Source organism: Mobula hypostoma, chromosome 4 (genome assembly GCF_963921235.1).
Source record: "Mobula hypostoma chromosome 4, sMobHyp1.1, whole genome shotgun sequence".
In the NCBI taxonomy this organism is placed as follows: Eukaryota; Metazoa; Chordata; class Chondrichthyes; order Myliobatiformes; family Myliobatidae; genus Mobula; species Mobula hypostoma.
In genome coordinates this window covers 61,192,076-61,205,403 of record NC_086100.1, presented here as the reverse complement: position 1 = coordinate 61,205,403, position 13,328 = coordinate 61,192,076, and the positions used below count along the sequence as shown (strand labels likewise).

Here is a 13,328-nt window from a genome sequence, read left to right as displayed (position 1 = left end):
CAGAACCCAGCCTTCCCTCCATACCCCCTGACCCCTGTAGCCACAAGGGCCATATCTAACTTCCTTTTAAACATAGCTAATGAACTGGCCTCAACAGTTTGCTGTGGCAGAGAATTCCACAGATTCACCACTCTCTGTGTGAAGAAGTTTTTCCTAACCTCGGTCCTAAAAGGCTTCCCCTCTATCCTCAAACTGTGACCCCTCGTTCTAGACCTCCCCAACATCGGGAACAATCTTCCTGCATCTAGCCTGTCCAATCCCTTTAGGATCTTATACGTTTCAATCAGATCCCCCCTCAATCTTCTAAATTCCAACGAGTACAAGCCCAGTTCATCCAGTCTTTCTTCATATGAAAGACCTGCCATCCCAGGAATCAATCTGGTGAACCTTCTTTGTACTCCCTCTATGGCAAAGATGTCTTTCCTCAGATTAGGGGACCAAAACTGCACACAATACTCCAGGTGTGGTCTCACCAAGGCCTTGTACAACTGCAGTAGTACCTCCCTGCTCCTGTTCTCGAATCCTCTCGCTATAAATGCCAGCATACCGTTCGCCTTTTTCACCGCCTGCTGTACCTGCATGCCCACTTTCAATGACTGGTGTATAATGACACCCAGGTCTCGTTGCACCTCCCCTTTTCCTAATTTTGACACAAGAGATTCTTTTTCTGTTGATCAGTGTCAAAAAAGTCATATTAAACCCACTGTGATTCATTGTTGTAAAACAATAAAGAATTCACCAAAAGGGGGTGGTGGTGAATACTTTTTATAGGCACTGAACATTTACTTTAAGGGATATGTAATTGACAAGTACTTTCACAGGTAGCCTTGCCAATGGAAATTTTTCAAAGAAAAACAAACTTACCTATATACATAACATTGCAGTGTGGTTACAACTACCAAGTGCCCTTGTGACAATGAGGCCTTTATCACCCTGTCGCGGAATTCTAAAACATCTACTGCATCATTCAACACATTCCGCACCTGTTAGAACACAATCAGAAATTTGATGTTCATAACATATTAGTTTCCCATGAAACTGCTGGCAACACTCAGCACAAGTATGAGCATGTTTTGCAACCCACATGTAAAGACAAAATCCTAAATTATAGATGGAGCTTAAAACGGAGCTGATAAACCTTTTCTGCACCTTCTCCAAAACCTCAGCATCCTTCCTATAATGGGGCGACCAGAACTGTATACAATGCTCCAGCTGCAGCATAACTAGAGTTACAACTTCCTGACTTTCGAACTCACTGCCTTGAATAATAAAGACAAGAATGCCATATGTCTTTTTAACCACTATCAACCTATGTAGCTACTTTCAGGGAGCTTTGAACTTGGACTCTTTGCTCTTCAGCACCTAAGGATCTTGCCTTTAACAGTGTGCTGTCACTTTGCATTTGACCTACCAAGGTGCAATACTTCACATTTGGCCAAGTTTAGCTCCATCTGCCATTTCTCTGCCCTTATCTGTAACTAATTTATATTCCATTATATTCTTTGTCAGTCTTCTATACTGTGCACACCACCACCAATCCTTGTATCATCTGCAAACTTACTAACTCCATATGTATTTTCATCCAGTTGCACAAATCTGCCATATGGACTCCTACAGCAGGCACCTCAAAGCACTGGCACCATATCAACAATGCAGCCACTGCAAAATCCACCATATGCATTGGTGGAATATACAAAACAACATTTACATCCTCTCCCAGGCCAACATCCCCAGCATAGGGGCCTGAATTACAAACAACAACTGGCTTAGATGATTTGCCAACATTATTCGCATGCCTTACATTGGACTCCTAAAACAAATATTCCATTCTAAGTTATGTCATGGCAAGGGAAAACCATGGTGTATAGAGGAATCCCCAATGATTTGCAGAAACCCCTGACCCACAATCCACAGCCATTCAGTTTTAAAAAAAGGAACATTCAAAATAGCATCGAGAACATTGAATCCCATTGTCAGATGCACACAAGACCTCAGCGTAACAACAGGAAGAGAACATCATCTCACCTAATACCTAACAACTGCCCCTTCATGTACCTCCTGTCTAACCTATGGCAGAGTCTGGGGATCCATTACTAAGCACGTTAGCCACCTTAAAACACATAGGTGGCTGCAGTACTAAACAACAAGGGGATCACTAACTTTGTTTAGAGTTACAGATGTTTGTGACAATGCAATGACCCTCACCATGGAAATCACTGCAGAGAGTGCATGCTTATTTATGTTCAGCCCTGTCAATTCTCGTTCTCGTCATCAAACACCATCTGTTCTGCCTGTGAAAATATATGTTATTAACCCTTTTCGCTGCCTCCTCCCCTCATCACAGCCTCGACTTTGAGCCTTTGTCATTTCAGATTCACAGGATATGGCACCTATATAATCCCCAAAAGATGAGCTGCTGATCTCTGCAAAAGGGAAGAAATGTGGCATGCTATCAAAGTTTCCATTGTCCATTCACTAGTTCCGAATCTGGCTTCATGTGGAATGATGGGTATTATTTAGGGTTGGGATGCGTGTGTGTGTACTTGTGTAGACAGAAGGAAAATCAGGAGTTAAAGGCCACTTCCGTGTTACCGCCATAGAGATTGAGATCACCGATAGTTCAGCCTGGAAGACTCAAATGAGGACTCTGTGACACATAACTGCCAATGTCAATGTATATCAAGTCCTTGATTGAATGCCTAGATCCCATGCAAGTCTGCAGGAAATACCAAGTTTCAAAGTTTCAAGTTCCAAGTTTCAAAGCTCTTTCGAGACCAACTTCTCTGGCAAGGATACAAAGAGCACTACTGCAGCTGAAGCCACAGACTGAAACAAAGGGCAACAAGTGATAGCCAAACTATCAACTGTCATTGCAGCACAGGCAAGTTATTTAAGTCTCAGTATCAGAATAAAAGTTCAGATCATTGCTGTCCATTCTACTTGCTGCCACCCAAGTGCAGATCAAAGCAGTGGATTATCTGTTTGTAAGAGTTTTGAGATTATGATCATAGCTCTGTAATCAATTCCCTAGCAAAATGTAATTCCATTTAACAAAAACAAATGCCTTAGTCTGCATTAGCTTCAGTGGGTCCAAGAAATAAGAATTTGCTCTCCTTCCTAATGGATAGCAGTACTCTTCTTCCCACAGCTGCCACCCTGGCCCATGAGTTCCCATTAGCCAGTTTGTTCAAAATGTTGCCACTTATGGTGAAGTGTTAAAATTTGAAGGTAACCAAAAGGAATATAGTGTAGAGAAATGTGTGTGTGTATATATATATCATGGTGGTCATATATATATAGGCATCCGTTAGTCTCATGAGACCATGGATTTGCGCCTTGGAAGGTTTCCAGGGTGCAGGCCTGAGCAAGGTTGTATGGATGACCAGTAGTTGCCCATGCTGCAAGTCTCCCCTCTCCATGCCACTGATGTTGTCCGAGGGAAGGGCATTAGGACCCATACAGCTTGGCACCAGTGTCGTCGCAGAGCAATGTGTGGTTAAGTGCCTTGCTCAAGGACACAATATGCTGCCTCGGCCAAAGCTCGAACTAGCAAACTTCAGATCACTAGACGAACACCTTAACCACTTGGCCACGCACCAACACAGAGAAATGTACAATCATGCATTTTGGTAAAAGGAATAAAGGGACTTGGGAGTCCTCATGCAGGATTCCCCAAGGTTAACTTGCAAGATGAGTCGGTGGTAAGGAAGACAAATGCAAAGTAGGTATTCATTTCAAGAGGACTACAACATAAAAGAAAGGATGTAACGCTATGTTATTGGTCAGATTACACTTGAAGTATTGCGATGCCCCTTACTAAGGATATGCTGGCATCAGAGAGAGTCCAGAGGATGTTCACAAGAATGATCCCAAGAATGAAAGGGTTAGCAAATGAGGAGTATTTGATAGCTCTGGGCCTGTACTCACTGGAGTTTAGAAGAATGAAGAGGGATCAAATTAAAACTTATTGAATACTGAAAAGCCTAGATAGAGTAGACGTAGAAAGGACGTTTCCTATAATGGGGTAATCTAGGACCAGAGGGCACAGACTCAGAATACAAGGACATCCCTTTAGAACAGAGGTAAGGAAGAATTTCTTTAACCAGAGGATGGTGAATCTGTGAAATTCATTGCCACAGACAGCTGTGGAGGCCAAGTCATTGGGTATATTTAAAGCGGAGGTCAACAGGTTCTTGATTAAGATGGGCGTCAATTGTTACAGGCAGAAGGCAAGAGAATGGGATTGAATGATGGCATTTATCATGCCAAATAGCCTAATTCTGCTCCTATGTCTTGTGGTCTAACCCATCTAGGGACAAAGCTGGTCACTGTCATTTTACACCATCTGTTGATTTGTCCATCTGCAAGAGAGAAATCTTTCATCAACTTGGATCAGCAACAGTAGGAATACTGTTTAGAAATTATGGGTCAGATGAAGGCACTTAGAACACAGGTACAAAAGGAATGCACAACAGTGACAAATGAATGGCTGTATAGTTACAATATTGATGGTAAACGTTGAACGTTTATTAATGATGAATTACTTGGCTTAGGCTTTCATGATTTGCTCTCCATGGAACAGTAGTACAATAACTAGAAAGGGAAATCGGCATGAAAATTCTCATTTGTTGGCACTGATGGGTCTTGATCATCATGGACAGAACATAATCATTTAGTGGTGTAGTATTTTCTACTTCTATTGATGAATAGCTTCATCCAGATCTGCTGCTATACTTGTGCTAGCGTAACTAGTACATTTGCTGATACGGGGTCAGTGGCAACATAGAGAATCAGTGGAAGTCTTCAAAACATGACCTGGAGTCCAGTTTGCAACTGGACATAAAGAGCACTAACTACTGTCACTCTCATTAAATGTGAGACAGACTGAGGCTTCATTTTATGCTGAAGAGGATGCTTCTGTATATTCCTGCTATTCTAACAAATGCACTCAGTACAGCCTTAGCATCAGGACAGTTCAGGAAATTAATAAGTTCTGTTTGCAGTTATTGTCCAGAATGAGGTAAGTGTTTTGAGAGCTATAGTTATAGAAACAAGGAAATAGTTTAAATCCTTGTAGTTAGAGTGGTATTTGTATAGACAGGTGATTAGCATTAGACAACATCTAATGAAGATGCAAACATATGAGGAGGATTTGGCAGCTTTGAGCCTGTACTCACTGGAATTTAGAAGAATGCAGGGGAAATCTCATTGAAACCTACCAAATGTTGAAAGGACTGGATAAGGTGGATGTGGAGAGGATGTTTCCTCTGGTGGGGGTATCGAGAACTAGAGGGCACAGCCACAAAATTGACGGGTGACCCTTTAGAACAGAGGTAAGGAAGATTTTTTTTTTAGCCAGAGAGTAATAAATCTGTGGAATGCTCTGCTACAGGCTGCGGTGGAGGCTAAGTCTATGGGTATATTTAAGCTGGAAATTCATCATTTCTTGATCGGTCAGGGCATCAAAGGATATGGCGAGAAGGTATGTGTATAGGGTTGCGTGTGATCAGGGATCAGCCATGATGGAATAGTGGAGCAGACTCGATGGGCTGAATGGCCTAATTCTGCTCCTATGTCTTATGCTCTTATCCTTTTACAAAATTTCCTCCTTGTAGTCAAATAAAGTCTTTGTCAGACAAAGAGCTCATCCCATCACATTGGCTGCTTTTAATGTAGTGTAGGAAAACCTAAAGTATTTTTCTTTACTGTACAATGATTTCCATGATGTTTGTACAAATGCAAGTAACAATGGAAATGACAATTTTGTTGAGTGATGGAAAATTCATGTGATTTCTAGTAATATTGATTGTATTTGCCAAAGTTGGATATCAAGGTATTGTAAAATTCTAAGTGACAAGGTCTCTTGTTATTGGGTCAGACTGTGAAAAGAGTCAGTTTTTAGAACATTCTTCAAGAGTGACTTGTGCTCTGCATATTTTCCTGCCATGTATTGTAATTCTTCCTTCTGTTCTGCTTCTGCTGCGGTTCCTGTGCAGTAGGCAAGGTTTATAAAATATAAAGTATTCAACAAAAAAAAACAAGATCTCTCTGTGAAAGGAACTGCAGGATGTTCCCTGATCAGCCTGAGCACCAGAATAATATTCTGAGGACTCTGATTATACTCTCCTTCAAACTCGACTGGAGGCTTTTAAAGGTCCTTTGGCTTCATATTGTATGCTGCTCCAACAGCACAACCAGGAACCCAGACTAGATGAGAAGCCAAGGAAGGCAAGGATAACTCCCATCTGTTTTTTTTTGTGGTAAAATACATTGGGATTAGCAGACTGAGGATGGAAGTATTGCATATGGCACTGACCATAATTTATCCATATTAACAATCACTTGAATTGCAAAGTTTCAGCCTTTGTGATTCATAATTTTAGGTTCATTACATATCAAAGATTCAGTTTTGCACTGGAGCCTCTAAGTGTTGTACAGGAACTGCAGTCACCCATGCATGCTCATTATGTTTATGTGCCACCTACACAGCAATGCTGAAATAAAGCTCTCAATATGTGCATTTCACAATTCCCAGCAAAATCTAGGTTGCAAACTATTTATGTCACAACTAAAAATGATGTGCTACACAATCATTTCTATGCCATTCTCTATCATTTGCATTCTGTGAGAATTTGTTATTTTAGAAATATACCTGCATTGATCTTCGCTTTGTCAGTGTGATTTCAAAATTCTTCCACTCCCAGCACTGCTCTATGATATGGGCAAAAAGCACATGACCATTTCCACAAGCACCAGCAATTTGAATACCGTCAACAGACCAAGTAATGTTGAATACACTTCCTGTATTTGGCTTTTCAAGTGCATAAGACCACTGTAACATAGAAAAGTAGCATTTAATCACATTATATTCAAAATATTCAAGCTTCCACTACAAAGAGGATAACGTATTTGAAAACACATGTATTACTTATCTTACATCTGTGTAAGATCATGACTATTTTGCACAAGAGTCAACTCAGACATTTCCCCATTATCTTTAACAGCAATGCCAAAGCCTCCCAGTATTAACTTTCCAGAGGTCAGCATTGTCCATCAGGTTAGTTGAACAAATCTAGAGCAGAGGGTCTGAATACTGAACAATACACAACTCATCCTTTGCACTTAAAAGATTATCCAATATTTGCAAAGCTGATCAAGAATTTTATGGAAAACTCACCTGCATGGTTGGAGCCCCAACAATATTGAAGAATCACATCACTGAGAATAGATGTTCCAATGATAATCAAGTTCAGTGCACTATAGTTGCAGTATGCATGTACAGGATGTTCTGATTCTATAGTTACACTTCTATGTTCTGCTAAGTGCTCTAGAGTCCAATTCATGAAAACTGCAGCCTTCTCCTTTCTTTCAGTTTTTAATTAAATTACCTTGCTAGCTCATCTGTTCATTCACATTTTTCAATACAGCTATCATTAACCCTTCCTAAAAATTTCCATCCTCAATATACCATATTTGCAAACCAGCTGTTGGGTGAAGGATGATTCTTTTTCTTCTAATGTGCTGATTCATCATCCAGAACAAGTATAACTAATATCTCAATACAGAGATGTATGAATGACCAAATAAATTCACAATTATGTACCAATTAATATATAATGTAACTATAGTTCAGGCTATAAAGTAACTCCTTACAAATATTTCTGCTGAGATCTGCTCTGTTAAGTAGAGCATAAAATTGACATTTCCTTCCTAAATGTATGATCTTCGATACAGTAATCTATTCTTACCTTTAAAAATGTTTGTGAGTGTTAGTGTACTAGTTTGTACATCATCAATACAATTGTTAGCAGTTAACCTTATTTGATAAGTTCCTATATATACATTCTTACTTAACTGAAAGAATGTTTGGGAAAAATGGAGTAATTAGCATTGGTACAATCTAGCAAAATACACAATGTAAAGCACTAGTTCCTTCTACACAATGTAATGCTGTAAAATGATAACAATTACTATTATAGAAACAAAAAAATTGCAAAGTATTATGGTAATCTGTCCTCTGTTCCATTATTGCTCCAATAACTTAGATCCTTACATGCAATTAAATCACCAGGCAATTAAGTCAAAAAAACCTAACTTCCAGTCAACTGTTCCCTTAAACCATTACACAAGAGAACATTGTAACGTGCAGTGTTACAGTGCAATTCTTTAATGGATAAACTGAACTATTCTGAATCAGGCGGGATGGAAAAAAGATGTTAAGCAAATGCAGTTCCTTTACTCCAGTTTAAAAATAAATCTGAGGAATCACTTCCACATGGTCTTACCCACAAATACTGCCGACAAGCACCTGATGAAGTTACAGAACCTGGGCCTCTGTACCTCCCTCTGCAATTGGATCCTTGACTTCCTAACCAGAAGACCACAATCTGTGCAGATTGGTGATAACACCTCCTCCTCACTGTCGATCAACACTGGCACACCTCAGGAGTGTGTGCTTAGCCCACTGCTCTACACTCTCTATACCCATGACTGTGTGGCTAGGCATAGCTCAAATACCACCTATAAATTTGCTGATGATACAACCATTGTTGGTAGAATCTCAGATGGTGACAAGAGGGTGTACAGGAGCGAGATATGCTAACTAGTGGAGAGGTGTCGCAGCAACAACCTAGCACTCAACGTCAGTTAAATGAAAGAGCTGACTGTGGACTTCAGGAAGGGCAAGACGAAGGAACACATCCCAATCCTCGTAGAGGGATCAGAAGTGGAAAGAGTGAGCAGTTTCACGTTCCTGGGTGTCAAGATCTCTGAGGACCTAATGTGGTTCCAACATATCGAGGCAGTCATAAAGAGGGCAAGATGACTTTACTTCATTAGGAGTTTGAAGAGATTTGGTATGTCAACAAATACAATCAAAAACTTCTACAGGTGTACTGTGGAGAGCATTCTGACAGGCTGCATTACTGTCTGGTATGGGGGTGGGGGGCTACTGCACGGGACCGAAAGAAGCTATGGAGGGTTGTAAATTTAGTTGGCTCCATCTTGGGTACTAGCCTACGAAGTACCCAGGACATCTTCAAGGAGGGGTGTCTCAGACAGAAAGGCAGCATCCATTATTAAGGACCTCCAGAACCCAGGGCAAGCCTTTTTCTCACTGTTACCATCAGGTAGGAGGTACAGAAGCCTGAAGGCACACACTCAAGAGATTCAGGAACAGGTTCTTCCCCATTGCCATCCAATTCCTAAATGGACATTGAACCCTTGAACACTACCTCACTTTTAAAATTTATATTATTTCTGTTTTTTTGCATGATTTTTAATTTAGTCAATATACATGTACTGTAAATTATTTATCATTATTTTTTCTTTTATATTATGTATGCATTGAACTGCTGCTGCTAAGTTAACAAATTTCACGACACATGCCGGTAATAATAAACTCAATTCTGATTCTGACTTATGACCAAGAAACTCAGCACTTTATGTGTGAGTGGCTATCAGTTACCAGGTATTCTAAAATTAGAATTTAACTGTTTCTCTGCCATATAACATTAACTGCATTGTGCAACATAATGATAGCCTAAATTTGCACTCAGATGCTAACTGATGAACACTCGACCAAATTAATATCTGATAGAAGCTTGCTGAACAAGGCAGCTCTATCCTCAATGACATGGCCTTCCACCAAAATTCAACTTCTGTGTAAATCCCTTCATACTGTAGTAGTTGGAGGAGGGGCAAGCAGGAGGGAGAGCAGGTGGTGGGGGCATACAGAACAGTCCTTGCCAAAGAAACTTTCAGAACTTCCATCACTGGCCCAGGCATTCCTCCAGCTTAGCCAACTATCAAAGCAGCTAAAAACTGAAAATGACTGAACAGGCACTCAAAAACCCAACGTTATTAAAATTCAAACTACTAAAGTGGGAAAATTTGAAAGAAGTAATAAACTGAACATTCAAATACACTCAATAAACAATGTAAAACCATTAATATTTTCATCTCTCATGACTATTCTCTTCCATTGAAATGAATTGAGGGAAGCCCTGTGAAGAGTGTTTGGGTGCAATACTTCATGCAAGTGCTGGTGAATGACAACAAATTTGCACTCTGCTATTAGACACTATAGACTGAATCAATGGATGCCTATAGTTCTGATCAGAATCACTATAGAAACTAAAAAAGCCTAAATATAAGAGGGAGATTGAAAATCTGGTTGAATGGTGAGACAACAACCACCTCTCACTCAACATTAGCAAAACACCCACCATTCAGGCCATGTTCTTTTCCCACTGCTGTCACTGGAGAGGAAGTACAAAAGCCTTAGGTCCCAGACCACCAAGTTCAGCAATGGTTATTACCCTCCAATGTTCAGGCTCCTGAACTAGTGTGGATAACTTCATTCACCTCAACCTATGGACTCACTTTCAAGGACTCTCTAACTCACATTTTCAGTATTATTTAATCTCAGGATATGTACTTCAATAATAAATTAACAGTGAACTTTGAAATTGAACTTTGAGCTCCTGTCAAAAATTGTTAAGCATGGTAGCTTGGAACACTGAAGGATTTCACATTTAGTTTCACATGAATTTTGTGAACACTTTTGAAAAACAATGGCTAATATTTCTTCGGTCTTCATACAGCTACTCCCCATTTTCAATTTAATTGAGCCAATTGCTCTCTACATCCGAAATGACAAAAATGGGAAAATTTTGTTGTTCTGCTTTATGTTTTAGGAGGTGCTTTCTTGGTAATTGTGCCTCTGGCCTTATTATAATTTTGCATTCTCAGCCTGCATTTATAAATCTCTCAATCCTGTTGCTTTATTGCATAAAAGATTTACAGAACTTGTTTTCTCTCTCTCTCTCTCTCTCTCGCTCTCTCTCTCTCACTCTCTCTCCCCCCCCCCCCCCAAATTACATCACAGCCACATTAAAAGTAGTTTCAATCTGCTATATTCTGGTAGTTAAAATGATTGCCATCAGCAATTTAAACTCAACAATAGTTATTTTATAATTTGTACATTCCAATAGAAAATACAGTATCTCACTTCATCACATAACTATTTTATAACATTGGCAGCTAACAGTTTACGAACATTGCATACAACTGTCATCCTTTGGATTGAGCATGACTGGTTATTGTGAGGAGACAATATGATTTGCAGTGTCTTTGCTTCTATGTAATCATTCATTTACAAGTTCTTTTCTTCACAATGTCTTTTTTTTAAATGCTTCCAATATCTAAAGTACACAACAATTTTGCACAACTCTACGGCATCTTGCAGTGCCTGGCAGTAGTGGTCTTTTTCAATTAATACTATTAAAGCAGGTGTTACAATTTTTTCTGGCTAACACAAAATCAAAACTTAACTAGGAAAAAATAAAATAAATTATAAAATAGACAAACTAGACAGTCATGTTATATGAGTACTTTAACCAGTTATAAGCTAAATGTGGTTAATGGAAATTTTATCATCTAGTCCCCATGTAATCTTGTACCATTATATAAAATTCATTACTGTGAGGCTCTAAATATACATTTCAGCAATGATGAATTTGAATTTAACTTCTGAGTTGGTATTCTATGTACTTTTCTGGATGTGTGCCTTTGTAAGTAAATGTATAAAATTACAAAGTCATAGACAATTACAGCATGCAGACAGGCCCTTGGATCCAACTAGTTCATGCTGACCAAGCTAGTCCCATTTTCCAGCATTCGGCCCATATCATTCTAAAGCTCTTCTATGTATATACTTAGCCAAATATTTTTTATCCTTAATTCAAATATACATTTTTAAACTGTCAAGGAAAAAAAAGAGATCCTATGTAAACAAAAATACAGGATTTCTGGGTAAGGGAAACATATTGCTGATACTTTTCTGGATATCTCAAACTTTAAGTTTGTCATGCAACTTGATTTTTTTTACGTAAAATAGGAACTGTGAAATAGCTTGGTTTTCTGAACACTTGGCAGATGAATGACACAACAATCAGAATTCAAACTTTAAAGAGGCAGGCGTCATGGGAATATGGCAATGTTATAACAATGATGTCATAACAAAATTGGTACAACTGCCTATAGCCTGTAAATAAATTTTAAAAAATAATTATATGATAAAATTATTTCAAAGGACGATAAGGAAACCATAGCTCATCTTTTCCCAACAGGATAAATTATAACTCACTGAAGAGACAAGTTAAAAAGTAAATACAGCTAAATAGAAATTACATAATACATCACAGGTATAATATTTCTTACAATTTACTGCATACAATGCCTAGTTTCATGTCAATAATTCAGTATCTTCTTCAAATAATAAGTCTTTGTAAATAAGCCCTAACAGTGAGTGTCAGCAATGTAGGAAATATCACACCCCAGTGTGATTGTGTTCTCAATCAATCATGCACAGAATATGCAATGTGCAATAATAATCACATTTTTTGTGGAAACTTAGGTTTTTTTTTTGCTGTCTCACAATGCTTTTGTGGCTGATTGTCACAATGTGTTGAACACAGAACAGTACTGCACAGGAATAGGTCCTATGGTCCACAATAGCTATACCAACCATAATGCCAATTTAAATAATTCCTATCTGCCTGCACATATTTCTATTCCTTAAATTTTGCTACCATATCTGCTTCCATTATTTTCCAGGGCAGCACTTTTCAGGCATCTACCATTGTCTGTGTAAAACATTTGCCTTGCAAACTTCAAACTCTTTTTCAAACTTTCCCCTCTTCCCTTAAAGTGTTGCCCTCTGGGAATAAGGCAACTCATCCATTCTGTGCCTCTCATAATTTTATATACTTCCATCAAGTCATCCCCCAATGTCCAACACTCTGGAGAAAAACAATTTCAGTTTGTCCAAAATCTCATTACAGTGAATAATTCTCTGATACAGGCATTGTCCCTGTAAATATCTCTGCACCCGCTCCAAAGCAGCCTCCACATCCTTTCGTAATGTGGCAACAGCACAGCACAGCACACAAGACTCCAAACATGGCTTAATCAAAGTATTATACAATTGCAACATGACTTGGACTTTTATCCCCAACACACTGACCAATGAAGAAGAGTATGCCCTATGCCTTCATTATCACCCTATCCATTTGTGCGGTGGCTTTTGTGGAAGCTATACACTTGTAACAAATAACATACACAAAATGCTGGAGGAACTCAGCAGGCCAGGCAACATCTATGGAAAAGAGTGCAGTCGATGTTTCAGGCTGAGACCCTTCATCAGGAAGATTAGGAGTCAGAGTAAAAAGTAGAGGGAGGGGAAGAAGTAAAAAGGTGGAGGGGGGAGGGGAGGTGACAGGTGAAGCGGGGTAGGGGAAGAAGGGGTGAAGTAAGGGGTTTGCAAG

At 39.2% G+C, this 13,328-nt stretch overlaps 1 protein-coding gene across 2 annotated transcripts in view; it reads right to left on the bottom strand.

The window, feature by feature from the left end:
* ift80 (intraflagellar transport 80 homolog (Chlamydomonas)) overlaps positions 1-13,328 on the bottom strand; it is a 288,715-nt gene that overhangs the window by 107,240 nt on the left and 168,147 nt on the right. For both annotated transcript variants that reach the window (XM_063045849.1, XM_063045850.1), the window contains exons 9-10: positions 6,653-6,832; positions 865-983 (exon numbers count right to left, since the gene is read on the bottom strand). In XM_063045849.1, the coding sequence (XP_062901919.1) occupies positions 865-983; positions 6,653-6,832 (299 nt within the window). The remainder of the gene's footprint in view (positions 1-864; positions 984-6,652; positions 6,833-13,328) is intronic.